Below are 20,608 nucleotides of genomic sequence, written 5' to 3'. Positions count from 1 at the left end.
AATGTTTGGGATGGGTTCTTTCACTTGGCTCCCGCAGGTCCCTGAGACCCAGGGCTGGAGTCACAAGCACATTTGTTTCTTGCAGGCATCTCCTGGAAGGACAAGGTTGCAGACCTTCGGTTGAAAATGGCCGAGAGGAATGTCGTGTGGTTTGTGGTCACTGCCCTGGATGAGATTGCGTGTGAGTGCTCTGGTTTCTCTGTTTGGGCATGTTACCCAGTCTCTCTTTTGGTACTCTGGGAATCTGTGTGGTCGTGCCATTCAGCTTTTTGAGTGGCCAGAGAATAAGCCAAAGACTGTGGCACCAAATAGGTATACGATATATAGATAGAGGATAGAGACAGAATTTTGGGGAAAAGGGGAAGGGAATGTAGCCTGGCCTGGAGTAGTTGATGTTAAATCTGTGGTGATGTCTTCCTCTAGCCAGTCTCTTCAGGACTGTGACATCTCTGAGGAAGGACATTTCCTCTATTTTGTGTCTGTCAGCATTCTTGTCTATAGATGTAGAAGTGGGATCATAGGAGATTCTTTTTCTTTCTTTATTCTTTTTCTTTATACCTTTCCCCAAGTTCTTCACAGTGAGAATGTTCTAGAAATATTTCTACCACAGAAAACTCAGCAACTGGAAGTTCTTCACCAAGCCTTTTGATACAATAGCAGTTTCTCAATCTTTAGACCTTAAACCACCCTCATGCAGTTATTCAGTACCTTTTGTCATCTTCTAGAATCTAAAGGAATCTGGTTGAACCTTCCTATTCTGTTTACTGTTTCTGACCGGGTTTGACGCAGGGTTACTGAGAAGAGGGACTGCCTTATCTTTTTATTTTCTCACTGGAGAAAGAGACTCTACCACACAGTGTCCTATTTCTCCAATCTCCAGCCCCAAAACTTTGTCACATATATCAGTGATTTATATCCCTAATTAACTTAATAACCTCAGCATCAGAGAAAATAACATATAAAGTTAATTTCTCTCTTTGATTATTAAAAAAACACATTTCCATCGTGGAAAATCTGTAAAATGCAGAGGAAGTAGTAAGAAGAAAAAAAATCACCTATAATCCTGTTACCCACTGTTAATGTTCTGTGCATATATAATTTTGTAGTTAGATTTTTTTAAATGTATTAGTATACTCTAAACATATATAAGCATAATTTAAAGTGAATAGTAAAAATCCCATCGTATGGTTATGCCAAAATTTACTTAACCATTCCCCTGAGGATGACTTTTGGGTCATTTCCAATTTTCTCATGATTTTGTTACAAATCTTGGTGCATCAAAATCTGTGTCTTAGTTTCTGATGATTTTCTTCTTCCTATTTCTTGTTGGTTTTTAGGGGTGGTATTATGAGTTAAAGGGTATGAATGTAGTAGGGGTTTTGACCTTCTTGCCATTTACCTGCCAGAAAGGTTGTTCAGTGGTATATGAATGTGCCCATCTTGCCACACCGCCACCAACCCCAGGTACTATCATTTTTAAAAAAGTGCTAGTCTGATGGGTTAAAGATGTTGCCTCATTGCTTTACTTTGAGAAGCCATTATTTGAAAATAGAGCTTGTACTTTTTACACCAGGGTCTTTTTCGCACTCTGATCCTCACTGGAGAGCAAGCATTAGGCAGCTGGAAGCCCTGGGACCAGAGCTGTGCTCTCTGCTGGCCCCTCTACTTTCTCAAACATACAGTGACCTCACCAGAGGCCCTGACACTGGCTGTAGGTGGGTCCTCCACCCAGCCCTGGTACCACAGCCGACCCAAGGGTGGGCCGCAGGCTCGAGTTTCATTCATGGGCCAAAGCTCCACTGACTCACGGCTTTTGTTCCTCTGCCGGGAAGCTCCGCCTCCGTGGGCGCTTTGACTCTTACTGAGAGGGCCTCATTTGGCCTCCCTCGTGGGTGGGTCTCCGTTTTTCTACTCTGGATCATTTGTCTCAGAAGAGAGAGTGCTTGGCTCCTTTCCCTTTATTTGGGAGCACTAGAGGTTTTTCTGCTGCAAGCTCAGGCCTGGCAGGTCACCACCAGGCGGACCATTTCAACTCTTTGTTTGGAGAGCGTTTCTGGTGTTTTCTGACTAATAACTCTCCCATTCCCTTCTTGGGACAGTGATATGGAGGCAAAAGAAACAGTTCTGATGCCATCATTTGGCCGACATGAGCAACTGCAGCTCAGAGGTGGAACCATGAAGTAAGGCTCCCTGCTCTTCTGAGAGATGACACCAGATCTTTCCATAGCAAGCTCATCCCTCCCCCTACCAGGTACCCCTTAAAATCTCAAGTCAGGCAGGTGACAAGGACTTGTTTTTTTCTTGTTTGTTTTTTTATTTTAGGGTTGTTCAATCTCCGAGGATCAGATGTCGAGCACAATCCAGTATTTTTCTCCTACGCAGTCATAGGACTAGAGACGATCATGTGAGTGTTCGCCCCACACCTAAAAGTCCTTGCCCATAGCTCCTCGGGGCCCTGGGCTCCCCTTTCTGGTCCAGGTCTGCCAGTCACTGCCTGACTGATGTGCTGCTCTCTTCCTGCTCTTTCCCTTTCCTGCCTTTTTTCCTTCCCCTTCTTGTCTTCCTTAACAGTAGGTATTTATTTATATCCTGTTTCTCTTTTGATCCCCCAAATTATATGAAATCTATGAAAGTCTCTATAGTTCTATAAGATAAAACAATAAGTAGGTGAGGACATCAGAACAAAAGAGGAGAAAGTGAGGTTAGTTCACAAAATTCCTGCTGCAAAGCCTTGTTCAGGTCACACATTTGATTCCAAGTTTTCTAGCAGCCAGTGCAGAGGGGTATATAGGTTCAGTTATTCAGTCTTGGGTTCACAATGCAAATAAACCCAGTTGTTTCAAAGGTCGTTGGAAATTACACAGGAAAACCCCGAGTCATGCCTTATTGAACTGTCACTTTATCTTTTAAAGTGTTGCTTGGGGCCTTTCTGTCATTGTTATTCTATTTGGGTGGCTTTCTGCATTCAGACAACGCATTTATTGAGTGCCTGTTGTGTGCTAGGGTCTCTGTTGGGTGTTGATGTGAATGAGACAGACAGGGTTCCAGGTTACAGTTGGGGAGATGAGTGTCTCCTTGGGGGATTCGGGCACATAAGTGAGCACTAGGTGTCAGTGGGATGGGTACTGGGTTATAGGAGGGGCCTCCCTAGACTTGGTCATAGGAGCCTCTCAGGGAAAGTAACATTGAACTAGAGATTAAGGGTGCATATGAGTCAGCTAGGTGAATGGGGGATGCGGAGGCGGGGGAATGGTGATCTCAGCGGAGGGTACAGCATTTTCAGAGGCTCTGGGCAGGAGAGAGCACAGTGTGTCTGGAGAACCCGGAATGGTTCAGTGTGGTCGGGACATGGAGTCTGAGGCCAGAATATGAGCTGAGGCCATCTAAAGGAAGGCCTTGTGAGCCAGGTTCAGGAGCTTGGGCTTATCCTAAGGATACTGGGGAGCTATTGAATGAATTTTTCACAGGGAACCATATGATCAGGTTTGTGAGTCATAAAGAATGTTATGGTTGTGAATAAAAGGATGGCTAGGGAAGACTGGAGGCAGGGAGGCCAGTTAGGAGGTTGTGGCACTAATCTACGTCTGAGATGGTAGTGGCTTGAACCTGGGCAAGGCTACCACTAAAGCTGGAGAGATTTGAGGGGGATTTAGGCTATCAGTCCAAAGATCTTAATGAAGGAGGGAAGAAGGGCCATCAAGGAGGACAGTGTCCAGGTCCTGGCTTGGGGGATTGGGTGCTGTTGACAGCATACACAGGGACAGGGAACCCAGTTTGGAGAGCAGGATTTGGGAAATAAATGGGAAAGAAGGAAAAGCTGCTTGGTTTTGATTGCCAGAAGATAGAGCCTGTTGTGTATGTGTGGGTCCATGTTCTCACCCTCTCACTCGTGCCTTCCTTTTTCTGTCACCTCACCTCTGGCCCCTCTGCAGGCTCTTCATTGATGGTGACCGCATAGACACCCCCAGTGTGAAGGAACACCTGCTTCTTGACTTGGGCCTGGAAGCCGAATACAGAATCCAAGTGCTTCCCTACAAGTCCATCCTGAGCAAGCTCAAGGCCCTATGTGCTGACCTCTCCCCGAGGGAGAAGGTGTGGGTCAGCGACAAGGCCAGCTATGCTGTGAGTGAAGCCATCCCCAAGGTTGGTATCCCCACTGAGGCCCATCTAAACCCTGGCGCCCTCCAGCTGCCAGGCCCTTCAGCTTCGTCTTAAAGGCAGATCTTGTTCAGGCAGATCTCCAGGATGGCTGTTGTATCAGAGATGTTGTCTCCCTGGATAAGCCCTTTGGGCTGGAGCCGTATTGAGAGTCTGAGGGACTCTGAGAACCCATTGAGTCCTGCGTTTTGCAAAATGTGGCATGAGAGACGATTTTAGGTGGTACACATTAATAACCAGGTTTATTTAAATATATCTATTTTAAAAGTGTTTGTGTATACAAGAAACAATACAACTAGCATATGAAGCCATATATTATAAAAATTATTTCTTAAGAAGAAGTTGAATTGAATACACTAAGTTGATTTAAAGATAGCCTAAAGAAAAGTATTAAGTAAATAAGGGTCCAGGGGTAGGCAGCTAGGTGGGAGCTGGTATGAGGATGTCTGAAGTCTGGGAGACGCTGCTCCACACCCACCTCCCTCACCACATTTTATAGCTAAGGAGACCTGAGGCCCAGAAGAGGCTTCGGGAGTTGGGGATTTGTCAAAGGTCAAATGGTAGTGATAGCCCTGCCCTTGACTGAGCCCCTACCAGGTGGTGCTAAGCAGCTGACACCTGTCCCCTCATATTAATTAGGGCTTCAGGCAGGGCTGGAATCCAACCACCCTAGATGTAACCTTTTCAACTGTCCTGCCCTGGGCCTCTGGCTGCCAACTGACTTTTGGCAAGGCCATCGTTGTCTACTCCACTAAGCAGTGGACCATCCTGGGAGGAGCCCCGGCCTGGCCCTCTAGACCTGGCTTACCATTGCACCCCTGTGACTGTCACACTGTGTGACACTCAGTTACTCAGAGCTTTACTTCCGTGACCTGAGTGGGGATCATGTTTGCTGCCTTTGTTTCTTATGTGAGAGAGAGGATAGGGAGGGTGAAAAGAGGATAAGCCCTTTGAGAAGCTCTGTACAAGTGCAGGATGGTGCTAAATCCCCCTCCCTGTATACAGGGCTGGATTCTGACTGTTCTCAGATTGGGAAGGGTCTTCCCCAGCCCTTGCAGATGAGACCGTTAATAAATAGTAGCTGATGCGTGAGTCCTGAGCGAGACGGGGGAAGGAGCAGGAGCCCTGCCTCATCAGTCATGTGCATCCCCATACGGTGGGAAAAAGCCTCCTTTGTGCAGCAAGAACGGGGTTATTTCGGTCAAGCTTTGATCCGTTAGTGAACTCTAACCATGACCATGAAGGCTTGAAAAGCAATATCTTGCTGATGGCTGGCAGCCAGCAGTCTCAAAGAGCTAACGGGATGGGGTTAGAAGAGAAATACCTTGTTTAATGTACTTTATCTTTTTGGATGAGCTCAAACTCTTTTTCTCATGTTCAGAGTTATCAACAAAAGGGGCAGATCTTCAGGCCCCAGGGGACAGCTGGGTGTGTCCTGAGTGGGAGCTCTTCAAATGATTTGTCCTAAGTGTGATGGTAAGCTGAGTGAAGAGGTGATTGCGAGTGGGGCCAGGCTTTCTTTCTCATACTGCTGCCCTTTGCCCTAGGATCATCGCTGCTGTATGCCTTACACCCCCATCTGCATTGCCAAAGCTGTGAAAAATTCTGCTGAATCAGAAGGCATGAGGCGAGCTCACGTGAGTAAAGCAGCCTGTGCAGAAGAGGGGGATGTATGGTGGTCGGGAGGCCTGGGTTGCTCACCTGCTGTGTGCCCTTAAGCCTGGCACAACGTCAGAACCTCTCTGAGCCTTCCGGAGAGAGTTAATGAGAATGAAATAATGTACTCAGTGGGCTAGATCTTTACAAAATATGACATACAACACCAAAAGAGCTATTGATGATGATAGTGTAGATGAGGGTGATGATGTTGATAATGATGAAAATGACGAAGATGAAGCCTCTTAAAAGCCCAGATTGTGTTTCAAGGCAAGCAGTGGATCTAGAAAGATTTGGGGCCCAGAGAGAGGTTTTGATATTGGCCTCTTTTCCTGCTCCTGTAGGGTAGGCATAAACCCTTTGAGGGAGCTGTGTGTGCTCCATGGCGGGCCCCTTTCTGATCATGCTCGAATGACTAAACAGCAGAGGAGCCCTTTCTCTGTTATGGGAATTGCTGCAGACTTGTTTGCAGGAAATGCCTGGATGGTGAAGCCCTGATTGCTGATGCCCTATAGGTGCAGCTCTCTCAGTATCACACTAGGTAGGAATGGGTTCTGAGTCTGTCCACCTGATTTTCAGTAATAACTTTAAAAAGTGTCTCCATTGTTTGCACAGATTAAAGATGCCGTTGCCCTCTGTGAACTCTTTAACTGGCTGGAAAAAGAGGTTGGTTCTTAGTCTTTAACACATGGAAATAGATGATTCAGAAATTATCTACATGTGATTCTAACCATGGCATCTTCCGTGCTCTGATAACCACGAGGTCTAAGATCTTGATCTAATGTTACTATTCTCTGTTTAATAGTTCTTTGTGGAAATTTGGTGTGCATGCATTTAAAAATTTTTTAATTTGGAAAATAGTAACATGGATGAAGGCATTCCTTAACAGAGTAGATCCTTTTTGGGTTAAAGAATTGTAACTAAGTGTAATGTCATTATAAGGAAAAAATTATTCTCATGATATTATAGGCAAGGTGATTGTATTAAGAGAAAAAGATCTTTGTGTACATTTTGAACTTCAATTTAAGGCATGAAACTTTTTATATTACATTGACTCTTGGTCATTAGTTTCTTGCCCTTTCGTTTCTTGTATCTGACAGCAGGGTGATTTCTTTGTGCTGTTAGTAAACAACATTATATTCCCCTTAAATGTTATATAAACAACTCTTTAAAAGTAGCTTAAATTGGAAAAAGAAAATATCACACTTATTCCCATCAGTGTAATGATGTTTTCCCCTCTGGCTATTGTTCATCTGAGATACATGTTTCCCAATTGTGTAAATCATGTTTTCAATGATTTTTTTGTTACATGTCTTTCAGTGTACAGATAGGATTTTGTATTTTGTTTATTTTATTCACTTAGTGTCATAGTGTGAGCATTCTCTCTGTGCTTTGAGGCCTTAAAAAAATGATCCAAATGCAGACTATGTTTAGTGGCTAGACTGATTTATTTACCCATTTCTCCTATTTGCAAATTTTTAGATTGTTTTTAATTTTTTTCCACTTATCAGTAACCCTGTAATAATATTTTTGCATTTATCTTTTTTATTTATTTAGGATGACTTTCTTAGGATGATATCCTAGGAGGGGATGCTTTTGAATGTTTAAGCTTAGATTTATTAAGTTTGGGACGTCTCAGGATATAATACTGAGGCAAAATAGTTGAGTGAAAAATTAAATGGATAGAAACTCTTGTACTTTAGATAACTTTGGTGAGAGCCTTTGGAAATTCCCTACATGTTAAAGATGAGACGTAAGCTGTGTCCTGTAGGTTGGACAGTTGGGACATGGGAATTGAGGAAAAAGCCAGCTTTTAATGTACTTTCTTTAACATGTAGGAGACACATGAATTCATCACACCAGGTGATTTATAAGCAACTTCCTTACAGGTCCCCAAAGGTGGTGTGACGGAGATCTCAGCTGCTGACAAAGCTGAGGAATTCCGCAGGTAAAGATCCATCTGGGGGCCCATGAACCTTGTACTCATTTCTGTGGTGAGTTAAACGAGGCTGGAAGGGCCCTGATTCTCAGCACAAGAAGACCCTTTAAGCCACTCTGCTCTGTGTGTCTTTCTGTTCCAGGCAACAGGCTGACTTTGTGGATCTGAGCTTCCCAACAATTTCCAGTACGGGACCCAACGGGGCCATCATTCACTACGCGTAAGGCATGCGGAGGAACACCTGGCTTTGCTGCTGCTTCTGCACAGGAGCCTGAGCAGGGGAGAGACATTATTTTACCAGAGGCCCCAGCACTACCTCCGTGTATCTGTTGAGATTGTTCTTATATGTGAAATGAGACCTTTGAGGTCTTGTTTTCTCTAAATTCTCAAGTCTCTGCCTTTTGGGAGCCTCCTCTTAGGGTCTGATGTGTGGCATTGACATTCTCCATGATGTAGTCAAATGGGTTGTCTCTCTTTCCTTCTGAGGTTGCAGTATTTGTATTTAGAACCCTTGAATCTTGATGATTAGAAATTTTTAGTGATTTTCTTTCCTGATAATGGCAGCCTTCTTGATGCACTAGTCCAAACATCTTGTGAACTCCATCACCTCCATGCCAAAAAAACTTATCACTAGGTTGTGGAGCACCCTGTTATGGTTAGGAAGATGATTGGCACCCTATCTTAACCTCCCCATAGGCTTGAAGCCTGGCACCTTAGTTTATGGGGATTTTTACCAGATGACCTAGAAGAGCCCATGGACCCACACAGCCAAGCATCCCTGCCCTGTGAGACAAAAGGGGCACTGATAAGTTTAGTACTGATAGATCTGCCTGTGGAGATAGCGGGAAATGGAGCTGGGCTTGGCCATTGGGCTTCAACTTCACCCAACTCAAATGGTTTTGCCTTGTGTTGGGCATTTTGAGTTCTTTGCTCCCATCTGTGATGTGCACAGTAAAAGAACATGTGGTCTATCTCACTGTGCTGTGCTTGGACACACATATTTTTCTCCCTTTCTAAATAATTGCTTTTAGAGTTTTCAGTCTTGGGGCAAATTTTGAAGCTGTGTGTGGGAGACAGTCACAGATGTCACTGTACAGTTCTTTTACATTAATGCTTCTGTTCCAACATTAAAACAGCAAAAGGACTTCAGTTTTTGTCTTATATTTAACTCAGGTGATGAATTTCCTGGCTGGATACTATCCTAGAATTTTGCATATAATTAACACATTGAATAATTTCAGACCAAGAGGGGAGAAATTTGCTTCTCTTTGGTGTTTCTTCATTGTGGCTGTTGGAAGCCTGTTGAGAGGCAGGGCGCTGGAGCTGGGCCATGCCTGGTTGTCAGTTCAGTCATTCGGCTTGAATGCCCACTGGTCCTCCTGTTGCTGAAGAGGGGGTGGTGCCTGGAAATGAAGGAGAACCTCTCTCACCTGCAGAACAGAGACTTGGAATGCTCTCCTCCCTTGTAACATTTCACAGCACAGTGATAAAGTCTGGAAAAAGGCATGGGGAGATCAGATCACTTTATAAAAATACCTCATGTTCATTTGAAAAAAGTGCTGTAGTATAAGAGCATCATAATCTACTCCTTTTCCCAGCAAAAATCCCTTTAGTTTTTTTCCCAAATTGAGACATTCACCTCCTGGCTATCTGGTGTTCTGGGAATCAAGTGGGGAGACACCTGATGGGGTCAGGACTGTGGGAGGGATGTGGAGGCTAAGGCAGGGGCCTGGGAGCCCCCTTCAGAAGACAAGTGACTCCAGGCTGCTCTTCCCAATTCCCAGAGCTCTAGCTTGGTCCTATTGCTTCTGTTGATTATTACTTTTGTAGCTCTTAGAATGATCTCATGAACACGTGTTTTGTTCCAGATACAAATGGAAGTATAAAGAAATATGTTATTCTTCCTTCTCTTGAGCTCTTTAGTAGTGGGTCAATATTAGTTGAAATAATTAACTTATTGGGTAACTTTATTTTGGTATTATTTCAGACTTACATAAGTTAAGAATAGTACAAAAAACTCTTGTGTGCCCTCCTTCTGGATTCAGCAAGTGTTTACATTTGTGGAATAATTAATTTTTAATTACTTCCTTAGGCCAGTCCCTGAGACGAATAGGACCTTGTCGCTAGATGAGGTGTACCTCATTGACTCGGGTGCTCAATACAAGTAAGTGAGCTTGGGCTGCCACGGAACTTGACTCTGTTGAGTCAAGACAGTTGAGTAGGTGGACCAGCCAGGCTGCAGCCAGGAGCGCTCAGCTGGTGATCTCACTCTGCGTCTGCTACTAATAGAATCATTCTTGTGTCTTGTCCTTTTTTTCACCCCTAGTTGAAATAGCACAGTTGTGACTATTCCCACAGAAGACTCTTTGACAGAAATGTTTTGACCTTGGCCGGAAGTTTCAAATACTAAATAAATAACTGAAAGTAAGCTTTTAGAACCATTGGAAAGTCTTCTGCCTCAGCCCGTAAACTGCCTGCTCATTCCCTGAACTTGTAGCGACCCCAGGGCCTTGTGAAGGGAGGGCTTAATTTTGAATGAATGAATGAGAAACGAGGGATGCCCCTGAATATCTGAATTTCCTTCTTCATGTCTTCCTGCTTTCACAATCAACCTCTAGAATAGTTTCCTCAGAGGAGAACCCCAGATTTCATTGGGTCTTGATGTGAAACCCATGGAACGAGCTGAAATAGGTGTTTTCTGCATTAAGAGGGCAGGAGCAAGGCCTTTTAATGCTCCATTCCCCTCTGCAATTGGGTCTGGGTCTGATGGAGAACCTAATTATTAGATGAGCTCAGCCAAGTAGGAAACCACAACCTAGCCATGGGAGTTAATAATAACAACCTAGAGCTAAGGGTATCAGGATTGCTTGGGGAATGGTATAAACTTTGGGTCACTTCTAAATTTTATCAGGATTCTGGAAGTTATCCTTTCTATATCGAGTGTGGATTAAGGTGTTCTAAGAGATTTGCCTGGGTATTTTTAGGGTCTAGTAAACTTCTTGCCATCCTGACAGGAGGAATTGGAGTTTGGCTCTGTTTTGTTGTTTCCTTTGTCCTCCTCTCTCTCGTTCTTAACCCCAGTGATAGTGTCTCTTGTGAAACAGTCCTCATGTGGTAGACCAAGAGTGTGTGTGTCAGGGCCTGAGTTCACTCCCACTACATTGGACCATCCTTGCATTTACACTTTGTCTCATTTTATTTTTTATAACAACTTCACTGAGATATAATTCACATACATATAATTTACTCACTTAAAGTGTACGATGAATGGTTTTTAGTATCTTCACAGAGTTGTGCTGCCATTACCATAGTCAATTTTAGAACATTTTCATCACCCCAAAAAACAAACTCCAGTGCCGGTAGCAGTCACTTCCCATTTTCCCCTACCTAGGAACCATTGCTATAGTTTCTAGCTCTATGGATTTTCCTATTCTGGACATTTCATATAAGTGGAATTATATGGCCTTCTGTATCTGGCTTCTATCACTTAGCATGTTTTCAGGGTTCATCCATGTTGTAGCATGTATGAGTGCTTTGTTCCTTTGCTGGATAATATTCCATTGTATGGATAATACCACATTTTGTTTATCCTTTCATCAGTTGATGGACATTGAGGTTGTTTCTACCTTTTGGGTATTATGAATAATGCTGCTATGAACATCCATGTACAAGTTTTTGTGTGGACATATGTTTTCAGTTCTCTTGGGTATTGACCTAGGTGTGGAACGGTAGGTCGTAGGGTGACTCAATGTTTAACCTTTTAAGGAACTGCAAACTGTTTCCAAAATGACTGCACTGTTTTACATGTTCACCAGTAGTGTATGAGGGTTCTCATTTCTCCACATCCTTGCCTGTCTCATATTTCAGCAAAAGCTTATTTTGACTGAAAACTAATTTGTCTTTTCTTTTGGAAAGAGATGGAACCACAGATGTGACCCGGACCATGCATTTTGGGACCCCTAAGGCCTACGAGAAGGTAGGAGCAGAAAACTCGAGATGCCCTCTCTACTTTGTTAAGAAGAGCGTTGCTTTTTGAAAAGGGATTGTATAAATAAGTAAAAATTATATGTGGGATAGTAAAATAGCTCGTTACTGTGGAGGCAGGCTTATCTGCTTTGTGACATCCATGTAATTAATTATTGGAGAAATTTAAAAGCATTCTGTCTGCTAAGGTCAAAGCAGCTCAGATTCAAATTTAAACACTTGGCCTTCTCTTGAGTCAGGAAGTCTCTTTGGGGATGGGTTAGGGTAGTGAAATGTATGCTTTTTGCAAACAATGTCTAGATTTGATTCTGAAAGCCACTTCCCTTCCTTTTTCAAGTTCAGTGTCCTGTTTATAGGCTCAACTCTCTAGGAACCCTCTGAAATGACATACCCTGCTCAGTTTCCGGTCTCTCTGGCATGCAAAGGAGGAAACAGCTGTGAGATAGAGAGATGTGTACCAGCAGTCTGGAGACTGGGCTTCTTTTTTGCCATTTACTGGCTCCATGACCTTGAGTGAAGCACTGAGACCATCCGTGAAAACAAGGATAAAAATACCCGTCTCCAAGGCTGGTTGTGAAGGTTCCGTGAACCAGCAAGCTCCCAGTCATAAACGCTGCCCAGTGAATGGTGGTCGAGTCTCTGAATCTGTTTTTCCAGGGAGTGCCTTCAGCAAGTTTATCCAAGGGAGAGGATTTTATGCAGTGCAGGTGGCAGATTTCATAGTTTTGGTCTCTTGCCTCGTCCATTTGTAGGTGCCAGCACCTTAGAAGAGTTTTGACTTTGGGTCCAGATACCTTTGGTGGGACTCTTTTTGGGCTGTGGAAAGAGCCCCAGACCGGAGTGAAGAGTGTGGAGTTCAGTCCTGACTCTGCCCCTTACTGGCAAGCCACTAACCTTCCAAACAGCACTTTTCTTGTCCGAGCAGTAGGGATAGCCTCTGAGTGTAGCATGGTGGTGAGGAGCACAGAGGGTGAAGGAGGACTGCTGGCTCCCAGGTCAGATGCTGCCACTGAAGCACTGTGTGAGCCGGAGTGCCCCTTCATGTCTCTGTACAGTGAGGGTGACGGGAGTGCCTCCGTCATGAAGTGTGGGGTGAAGCGTACAGGGCTTAGTGTTGTTCCCGGCACAGAGTGGCTCAGTAAATGCTGGCCAGTGTCATCAGAACTCTTGCTTTCCCCACTCTTTCCTTTCTGGGGCTCAGAGGACATCAAGTGTGTCAGAATGTTCATTACAAGGGAGACACCTGTGGGGTCATCTCTCTGACAGTTCTCTTTTACTAACGTTAATTTCAAGATTTTCTGGAAAATTGGCCCCAAGGCCAAGCTTGTTTTCCACCAGAGTTTTTTTCTTTTTACTCCTATTTTCTCAGTGGCATTGCTAAGAAGCCTTCAGAGGCAAGGTTTTCTGAACTACCAGAAAACTACAGGATTGGAGCATCTGTGCCTGTTCTGCAACATGCCCCCTGGGTTTTTTTTGGCAGGAATGCTTCACATATGTGCTCAAGGGCCACATAGCTGTGAGCGCAGCCGTTTTCCCAACCGGAACCAAAGGTAGGTGGTTCCTCCTGTCATATGGCAGGCGTTTTCTTGATCAGGCATCAAACATGTCTAAGTCTGAGTGGAGGAACATGTCCTTCCCAGCCTGGGCAAGCGAGGGTGCTGCATGGAGTGAGTCTCCTGGACCCGCTGACTGAGCTCAGAGGGCCTCCCAGGGAGCCGGGCTTAGGATGGGGCCCCGTGTTGGCTGCATGCCTCTCTCCTGACCACTTATGGTGTTGGATGACACATGTGGGTGGCTCTGAGGAGAGGGCAGCAGGGCGTGAAGTCTTTAGGGCCTGAGTGAAGTTGGTGCAACCTCCTGTCTGCCCTTAAGCGCTGGGCCAGTGTCTCCTTTCAGGACCCTTGGAATTTATTTTACTGGAAACCTGACTTCAGGTATGTACCTCTTTGAGGACTGGTGGGTGGGGCATCAGGCAGGGAGTTGACAAGATCTGAGCCTTGAATCTGCTTAGATGGGGCCTGCACTCATCTTTCTGGGCATCAGTTTCCTCATCTCTCATGCCTGTCTGCCTGCTTGCAGTCTGGTTAGAGTCTCATCTTTGTAATTCTGAAACCATAGGGTCCCAGAGCTGGGAAGGGAATGTCCACGTCATCTAATGCAGCCTTTCCCTGCTGTAGGTGACCAGCCCCTCACTGGCATCCTGGACAAATGATCCTCCAGTTTCAGAGTGAGCTCTGAGCTGCCCTCCTCAGGAGCTCTGATTGTTGGAAAGTTCTTCCTTGTGCCAGCTGAAATCTCAACCCTCCAGTAACTTTTACCCACTGGTTTCTGTTTCACCTCTGGAGCCAAACATAACAAATCTAATCTCTAAAGTGCTTTGCAAATTGAAAAGGACTATGCAAACATCATCACGTGGTTCTTTATATGTCTTTCAGGCCACCTTCTTGACTCTTTTGCCCGCTCAGCTTTATGGGATTCAGGCCTGGATTACCTACATGGAACAGGACACGGTGTTGGGTCTTTTCTGAATGTTCACGAGGGTCCTTGCGGCATCAGTTATAAGACGTTCTCTGACGAGCCCTTGGAGGCGGGCATGATTGTCACTGATGGTTGGTGTCCCTCACATAGAGGGTGTGCATAGATCCTCCTGCTGTTTTGAAAGCTCTTTGTTTCTTATTTTGTACTTTTAAAGTAAATTGGAAATAATTTCCTCCTCCTGTCACCTGGAATTAAACAACAACAACAACCTTTTATAATTATAAAAGTAATACATGCTCATTGTGGAAAAAGTGAGACTATAGAACAGTATAAAGAAGAAAATGAAAATCATTTGTAATCCAACCACCCAGGGGAAACATGACTTAATATTTTGATTTGTTAGCTTTTGGTCTCTCATATATGTATGTATCTTTTTCTTATCACTGAGATCATACTGGACATATTGTCTATATTCTTTCTTAATGTATTGCCCTTTCCTATGCTATTACCAAGTCCTCGTGAATATATTTTAATGCCTGCATCATCATGACTTAGGGATACGCACCATGTGGTCCCCTGTTGTTGGCCTCCCTACCCTGCAGCCAACTTTCAGGAACTTCAGAGCCTTTCTCTCTGTACCTCAAGTGCCTGTTAAATGTGGCCACGTGGGAGGAGGAGGCATCTCTGACTCTTGCACCCGGATTGCGTAGGCCCTTCATCTGGTGGTAGGAGGCAGGGCTGTCATCCCTTGAGTGAAAGCTCTCTGTGCAAACATCCTCATCGTTGGTGGCTTCTCATTTGGGGATGTGGTTTGTTTTAGAGCCAGGGTATTATGAAGACGGGGCTTTTGGAATTCGCATTGAGAATGTTGTCCTGGTGGTTCCTGTGAAGACCAAGGTCAGTAATTTTCTATTTATTCATTTAAAAAATTTCCTTATTCTTTAATGGGGTAAGATGAAGACTTTTGTGTTTGGACCCAAGACTGTGCCTTTCTGGGGCCAAAATGGAGCCTCCTTCGCCTGTTATCAGGGACTTTCCTGGAGTTCACTCTCCTCTGTAAAGCCACAAGGAAAATCCTTAATGAACCGGAACCCGGAGCTGGACCTCATGGAGCCACAGACAGGCCCTTGCTCGCCGTGCTTTGGGGCTCTGAGTTTACTAGAGGCAGCTTCTTGTCCTGACGCCTCTTAAATGCTCCTCCAAGACCCTGACGCAGAATCTCTAAGGCTAGAGCCTGGAGACCATATTTTCTACAAATACCCCAGGTGATTTTTGTCAGGTAAAGCTGAGGAATCCCGAGTTATCCTATGAGGGAGAGGCTGAACCACCTGTCTTATTGCCAAGAGTTTGCAGAGCTGTAGGTGCTGGGCTTTACCTAGAAAGACCTGTTTCCTTCCCCTCCACTGGGGATTATGGAAATTGCACAGTTGGAGGGCAGTGGCTCCCTGAGCTTGCAAACCGATTGACTGCGGGGGGTCTGCTCTCTGTTCCCATATTGAAATCACTGTTCTTGAGAGTGGCCTCTCACCTCATTCCCAAAGGCCCCGCCAAGAACAAGGACCCAACATGCTCTTGTGTGCCCTGGCCGTTCTATACTGCATAGAGTGGACAGACCTGTTATCTGTCACTTGATGGGCCTGGCTGGGTCAAGGCAGGCCACATAATCGACTGTTAAAGTGATTTTGGGGACTTATACCCAGCAGAGTCTTAAAGACCAAAACTAGAGATGCCGCTGAGCCCAGATACATCCATGCCCTGCCCCTACTTCCTCTTTATCACAGTAAACGTCAGCTTTGTGGACCTGCTGCTCGGAGCCCTTCAGCAGCCTTTGTTTGGGTTTTCTGATGGCATGGGCTGTTTGCACAGCAGAGCAGCTCTTGGAAAGTGGCACCAGCTGTGTTCATTGTGCCTCCTCTGCCTATTAAAAATGGTGACCAGCTAACCACTTCTTGATTCCTAGTTACACCTGGCTCTGAGGGGTGATCATGTCTGGTGGGAGTGACCTCGTGGTGGTTCATTGTGGTAAAGAGAGTGAAAACTTAGTTTTCTTTCTTCTCCCACAGTATAACTTCAATAACCGGGGAAGCCTGACCTTTGAACCTCTAACTTTAGTTCCAATACAGACCAAAATGATAGATGTGGATTCTCTTACAGACAAAGAGGTAAAGAGGGAGTCTAGGGGGAGGCAGAAGCATGTGTGTGTGTGGGGGGCTGTGTGGAGAGCTACCCCATGTTCTCCACTCCATTCTCACTTTTTGAGCTAGAGGTCTGGGCTAGCCTAGTCTGAATATCCTAGGTCTCCTGAGGACTGTAGGCGCTTGTCCTGTATTCGCTGGGCCTCCGCCTAGAGATAGTCCTGTCCCCGCTGCCATGGTGGGGCTGTAGGGTTTCATGGGTGGGAACAGTGTGCCATTGCTTTCCAGGAGGGCAGGAGTCATAGCTGTACTGAGGCGCGTTTAGCAAACAATGGGCCATGTGTCTTCCCTACGGAAAGCCAGATGGGTGGTGGGGCCTGTTGGCCATTGCACATGCCAGATTGTTTCTTGTGTTGCATGAAACATTAAGGAAATGAGAAGGAAAATCTATTATCATATGCCTAGTTTTCAAACAGACAAGGAGAGAGGTAGTCCCTGCTGTTCTGATCACTCCGGGCTGTGAAAGCCTTCACAAAGCGGGAGCACAACAGTGCTCACCTGTCAAGCGCAGAGCGTTACAGGTCTTGAAACCCCTGTAAGTTCTAGGGTGGGTCCCCAGGCTCATGAGGCCAGGTGAGGTGGCAGGCCTGGGGACCTGGAGTAAGGCTTTGAGGATCAGGCAGGTGATCAAGGTCAGAGCAGAGACAAGAGTCAGAAACAGGGCAGTAATAGCACTGGACAGACAAAATAGTCCCCGAGCTGGGAGGACAGAGTCCAGAGGGACACAAATTCCAGAGCAAGACAGGTGGTCAGAAGTCCCAGCAAAAAGCAGATGACTGGCAGGAGCCAAAAGCAGGAGAGTCGTGGTGGTTACTTGAGGAATAAGAAGTTTCTGTTACCTGAGGCAGCTGCTGGCTTCATCCCAGGGCCCTCTTGAGGCAGGAATGTATCCTCAGTGGGGCCCGCTTGGGCCTCGTGCTTGGCGCTAATGGAAAGTGCCTCTCAGGCCTGAGGAGCCCCCTTCTACGGGACTGTGGAATGGGATTCTCCCAGCTAGAAGCCTCTTCCACCTTACCCAGCTCGCAGATGGGTGACAGAAGAAGGTTATCCACTTCCTGCTTAGCTTTCCTCTCTGCTTGGGCACTTCTTCTTGACCATCAGTGCCCTTGGCTCAGCTCAACATCCCCACTCACAGGACCTAAATGGGCCCCGCCAGTGTGGGTTTATTCAGCTTGTAGATGGACGCAGCACAGGAAGTTCAGCCTGTCAGCAGCACAGTGCCAGGTGTGTCTCTTCAATGGGAAGAGTCCCTCCAGGGCTCCCAGGGCTTCTCTCCAGTGCCTGTAGGAGATGGCTTAGGTGAAGGGGACAGGAACACGTAAGTGGGCATGGGGCCAGCCTGCTTAGAAGCCTTGTGCTCCACAGGAACCAGTATCTCTTGTAATGGCCCTTGGGCACAGTTCCAGGGTCTTGGCAAGGGGCTCTCCAGCAATAAGTCATTCCACATTCTTGAAAGCCCAAGGTTAAGGCTTCCTACCAAGTAATTCTAGGTCACATGGTCCTTGCTGTCCACATAAAGTGTACTATCAGGAGGCATTTCTCCCGTATGACACTTCACTTTATCCAGGGAGACAGTGCATGAGGAAGATTAAGTGAAGCCATTTTTCCTTGAGGGAGAAAGAGTTTGGTTAACCTGTGACCCACAGTCCATCCCAGGGCATTGGATGTAGACCAGTGGGCTCTGTTGTATGCAGCGGTTCATTACTGTTCTTTGCATACCCAAATCACTCAACTATTCTTCTGGCCAATTAGTTTTTATAGGGCAGATAATATCTTCTTACCCTGGGGATCATAAACATTTTCCACAAATAACAGTAGATGACAGTATTTAATATACCAAGTAGAGTAAATTTATTATCTCTTTTAGTGAAATGGTCCCTTTCCAAATACCACTCAATAAATCTGGGGCTTCATTCTGTCTGAAGGCACAGTAATAACCCACAACAAGATTCTGTTCATTGGGCTTTTAAAATGCCTGGTCATTGCCTTTTACCATCTCAGACAGACTCTCATCAGTCGCTTCAGGGACTTTTTGGGTTGGGTCAGCATTCCCATCATTTGTCACCAGATGGCAGCAGAGGACTTTGGTCGGATGTGAACATGGGCAGCTCCAAGTCGACTGTCAGTGCCTTTGGGATTTTGCTCAGGCTCCCTGAGGCTGCCCCCACCTCTGCTCCCCCAACCCAAAAGGGCCTTGGGAATTTCACTCTGACCCCAGGGTTAGCTGCTGCTGTCACCCTCACTGTTGAGCTGCTTTGAACGGCAGCCTGCCTTGTGGCCCTGCCTGGCCTTGCTGCTGATCCATAGCAAGGCCTTTTGCTGTCCTTTTGACTCTGTCCCTGTCCCCGAAGCCCCACAGGGGCTAGTAGGCTCTTACCAGTGGGGAGTGGAGCCCTGGCTGTGTCAAAGCTGGTTGGCAACACCACACCATCTGTTTGCCCTCTGTGCCCATCTCGCCTTTGTTACCTGGTCCAGACTGTGTGTCAGTGTTGCCAGCTTTGCTGCAGCTGGGTGTCTGGTCAGGCCTACTTCATAGACAGTAAAGGGAGTGGGTTGTCCTCTTGGTAGACCTCACTTCACTCCATCCTTCAGCTCCCAAACCCAAGGGGGAGATTTCACCCTTTTATGACTGCAGGACTTTCACCATCAGGTCCAATAGATCAGTGCCCACCCCAGGCACCAAGTCCTGTCAGGCTTCCTTCCTTTTTCTCTCTTGGTGTGGTGGCCGCATTCAGTTGAGGGTCTGAAAGTCAAGCTTACTCCCTACCCATCTCTGCAGGGCCACAGTCCTTGACCACCAAAGGTTTTGGATTCATTTAGACAGCCACACTCACAGGACCCACATCTTGGTTTACTTAGCTTTGTTAGTGGATATGGGGTAGGAAACTCAGCGCATTGGCAGGACAGCTTCAGACGTGTCTCTCAGCAGGAGTCTTCACAGCAGATGAGCCACACGGCTAGGTGCAGTCACTCTGAGACCCCTGCCCCATCTCTCTTGATATGTCCTGTCAAGGAGAACACCTGGTTACGAGTTACTCTGCCCTCAGGGAAGCCCAAAGCCCTGGCTTGCTGTCAGGTATTTCAGTTCCCTCATAGTCATCGCCAGCCCACATGCAGTAGACTGTGCTGGGAGCATTGTCACCATAAGTGATGTGGCCTGGTCCCAGCTATTTCCAGGGGAATAGAACACAAGGAAGTCACTTGTCCATGAGCAGGGAGAAAGGGTTTTGTGCTCCTTTGCTCTCATCTTGTGGTCTCAGCGTGTGGGGCCCTCCCCGTTGGCCTGTGTAGCCTCTGGTGAAGATGTGGTGCTGGATACCCATCCGTCTGTCTTCCCTCTTGCAGTGCGACTGGCTCAACAACTACCACCTCACCTGCAGGGACGTGGTTGGGAAGGAGCTACAGAAGCAGGGCCGCCAGGAAGCTCTCGAGTGGCTCATCAGAGAGACGCAGCCCATCTCCAGACAGCATTAATGCCTCCCTGGTTTTTGTTTTTGTAAAATGCTCTGGGGAGAGGCAGAAGCCTGGCAGACCCCTGACATCTTGCCCCTTTTCTCTCCTCCTTCCTTACCTCCCCTTTTTACTTTTAGACTCTAAGAAGAACTGACAATCTTCTCATCCTCTTTGATATTTTCTTGCAAACACTTGATCTTTTATGATTTTTTTTAATTGTTGAGAACAAGCCAAGAATAAAATTGCTGTACCAGAAGGAAGGTCCCCGCAAAGCTGAGCACTCGGTCGGGGCGATGCCCCAGGCAGCTGCAGTGACTCTGGCCAGTGATGGAACAGTGAGCGCTCTGTGACGGTCAGGTTCCAGGTGCTAGTGCATTATTCATGCTCGCCTTCATGCTCATGGGACTGTATTTATGCTCAGTGAATAAAGTGTCGAAGCAGCATTGTCTCAGTGTCTTTCCTCATGGCCCTGCCCACCGTGCGGGTCAGGCATGCTCGTCTCCAGGGCAGGTGGCCTCGGGGGAGACATTTTTTGGGTGGAAGGCCCCCTTTGAGAAGAGATCCCTGCCCTCCCTCCCTATTTTCTGAATCAGTTGTAGGCCGTTTTTGCTTTTCTCTAGAAAACCTAATATTTTGGTGAGTGTTTTTTTCTGATTTTAAAATGTCATTGATGTACTAAAAACAACAAAAAGTCATAAATGTTGAAAGTGACAGTCCTCCGTGATCCACCGCACCGTAGACCTTG

The 20,608-nt window shown here is 46.2% G+C and overlaps 1 protein-coding gene across 4 annotated transcripts in view; it reads left to right on the top strand.

Moving 5' to 3' along the window:
• Nucleotides 1-20,304, top strand: part of XPNPEP1 (X-prolyl aminopeptidase 1) — a 54,508-nt gene extending 34,204 nt beyond the window's left edge. For all 4 annotated transcript variants that reach the window (XM_046653603.1, XM_046653604.1, XM_046653605.1 and 1 more), the window contains 14 exons: nt 86-181; nt 2,323-2,404; nt 3,933-4,143; nt 5,706-5,795; nt 6,430-6,480; nt 7,704-7,762; nt 7,896-7,973; nt 9,846-9,917; nt 11,669-11,729; nt 13,218-13,287; nt 14,173-14,346; nt 15,036-15,112; nt 16,279-16,377; nt 19,756-20,304. In XM_046653603.1, the coding sequence (XP_046509559.1) occupies nt 86-181; nt 2,323-2,404; nt 3,933-4,143; nt 5,706-5,795; nt 6,430-6,480; nt 7,704-7,762; nt 7,896-7,973; nt 9,846-9,917; nt 11,669-11,729; nt 13,218-13,287; nt 14,173-14,346; nt 15,036-15,112; nt 16,279-16,377; nt 19,756-19,884 (1,349 nt within the window). In that variant the 3' untranslated portion in view covers nt 19,885-20,304. The remainder of the gene's footprint in view (nt 1-85; nt 182-2,322; nt 2,405-3,932; nt 4,144-5,705; nt 5,796-6,429; nt 6,481-7,703; nt 7,763-7,895; nt 7,974-9,845; nt 9,918-11,668; nt 11,730-13,217; nt 13,288-14,172; nt 14,347-15,035; nt 15,113-16,278; nt 16,378-19,755) is intronic.
• Nucleotides 20,305-20,608: the final 304 nt, after the last annotated feature.

The sequence above is a fragment of the Equus quagga genome, chromosome 2 (genome assembly GCF_021613505.1).
Source record: "Equus quagga isolate Etosha38 chromosome 2, UCLA_HA_Equagga_1.0, whole genome shotgun sequence".
Lineage (NCBI taxonomy): Eukaryota > Metazoa > Chordata > Mammalia > Perissodactyla > Equidae > Equus > Equus quagga.
The sequence above is the reverse complement of the archived record's forward strand: the minus strand, read 5'-3'. Positions and strand labels throughout refer to the sequence as shown.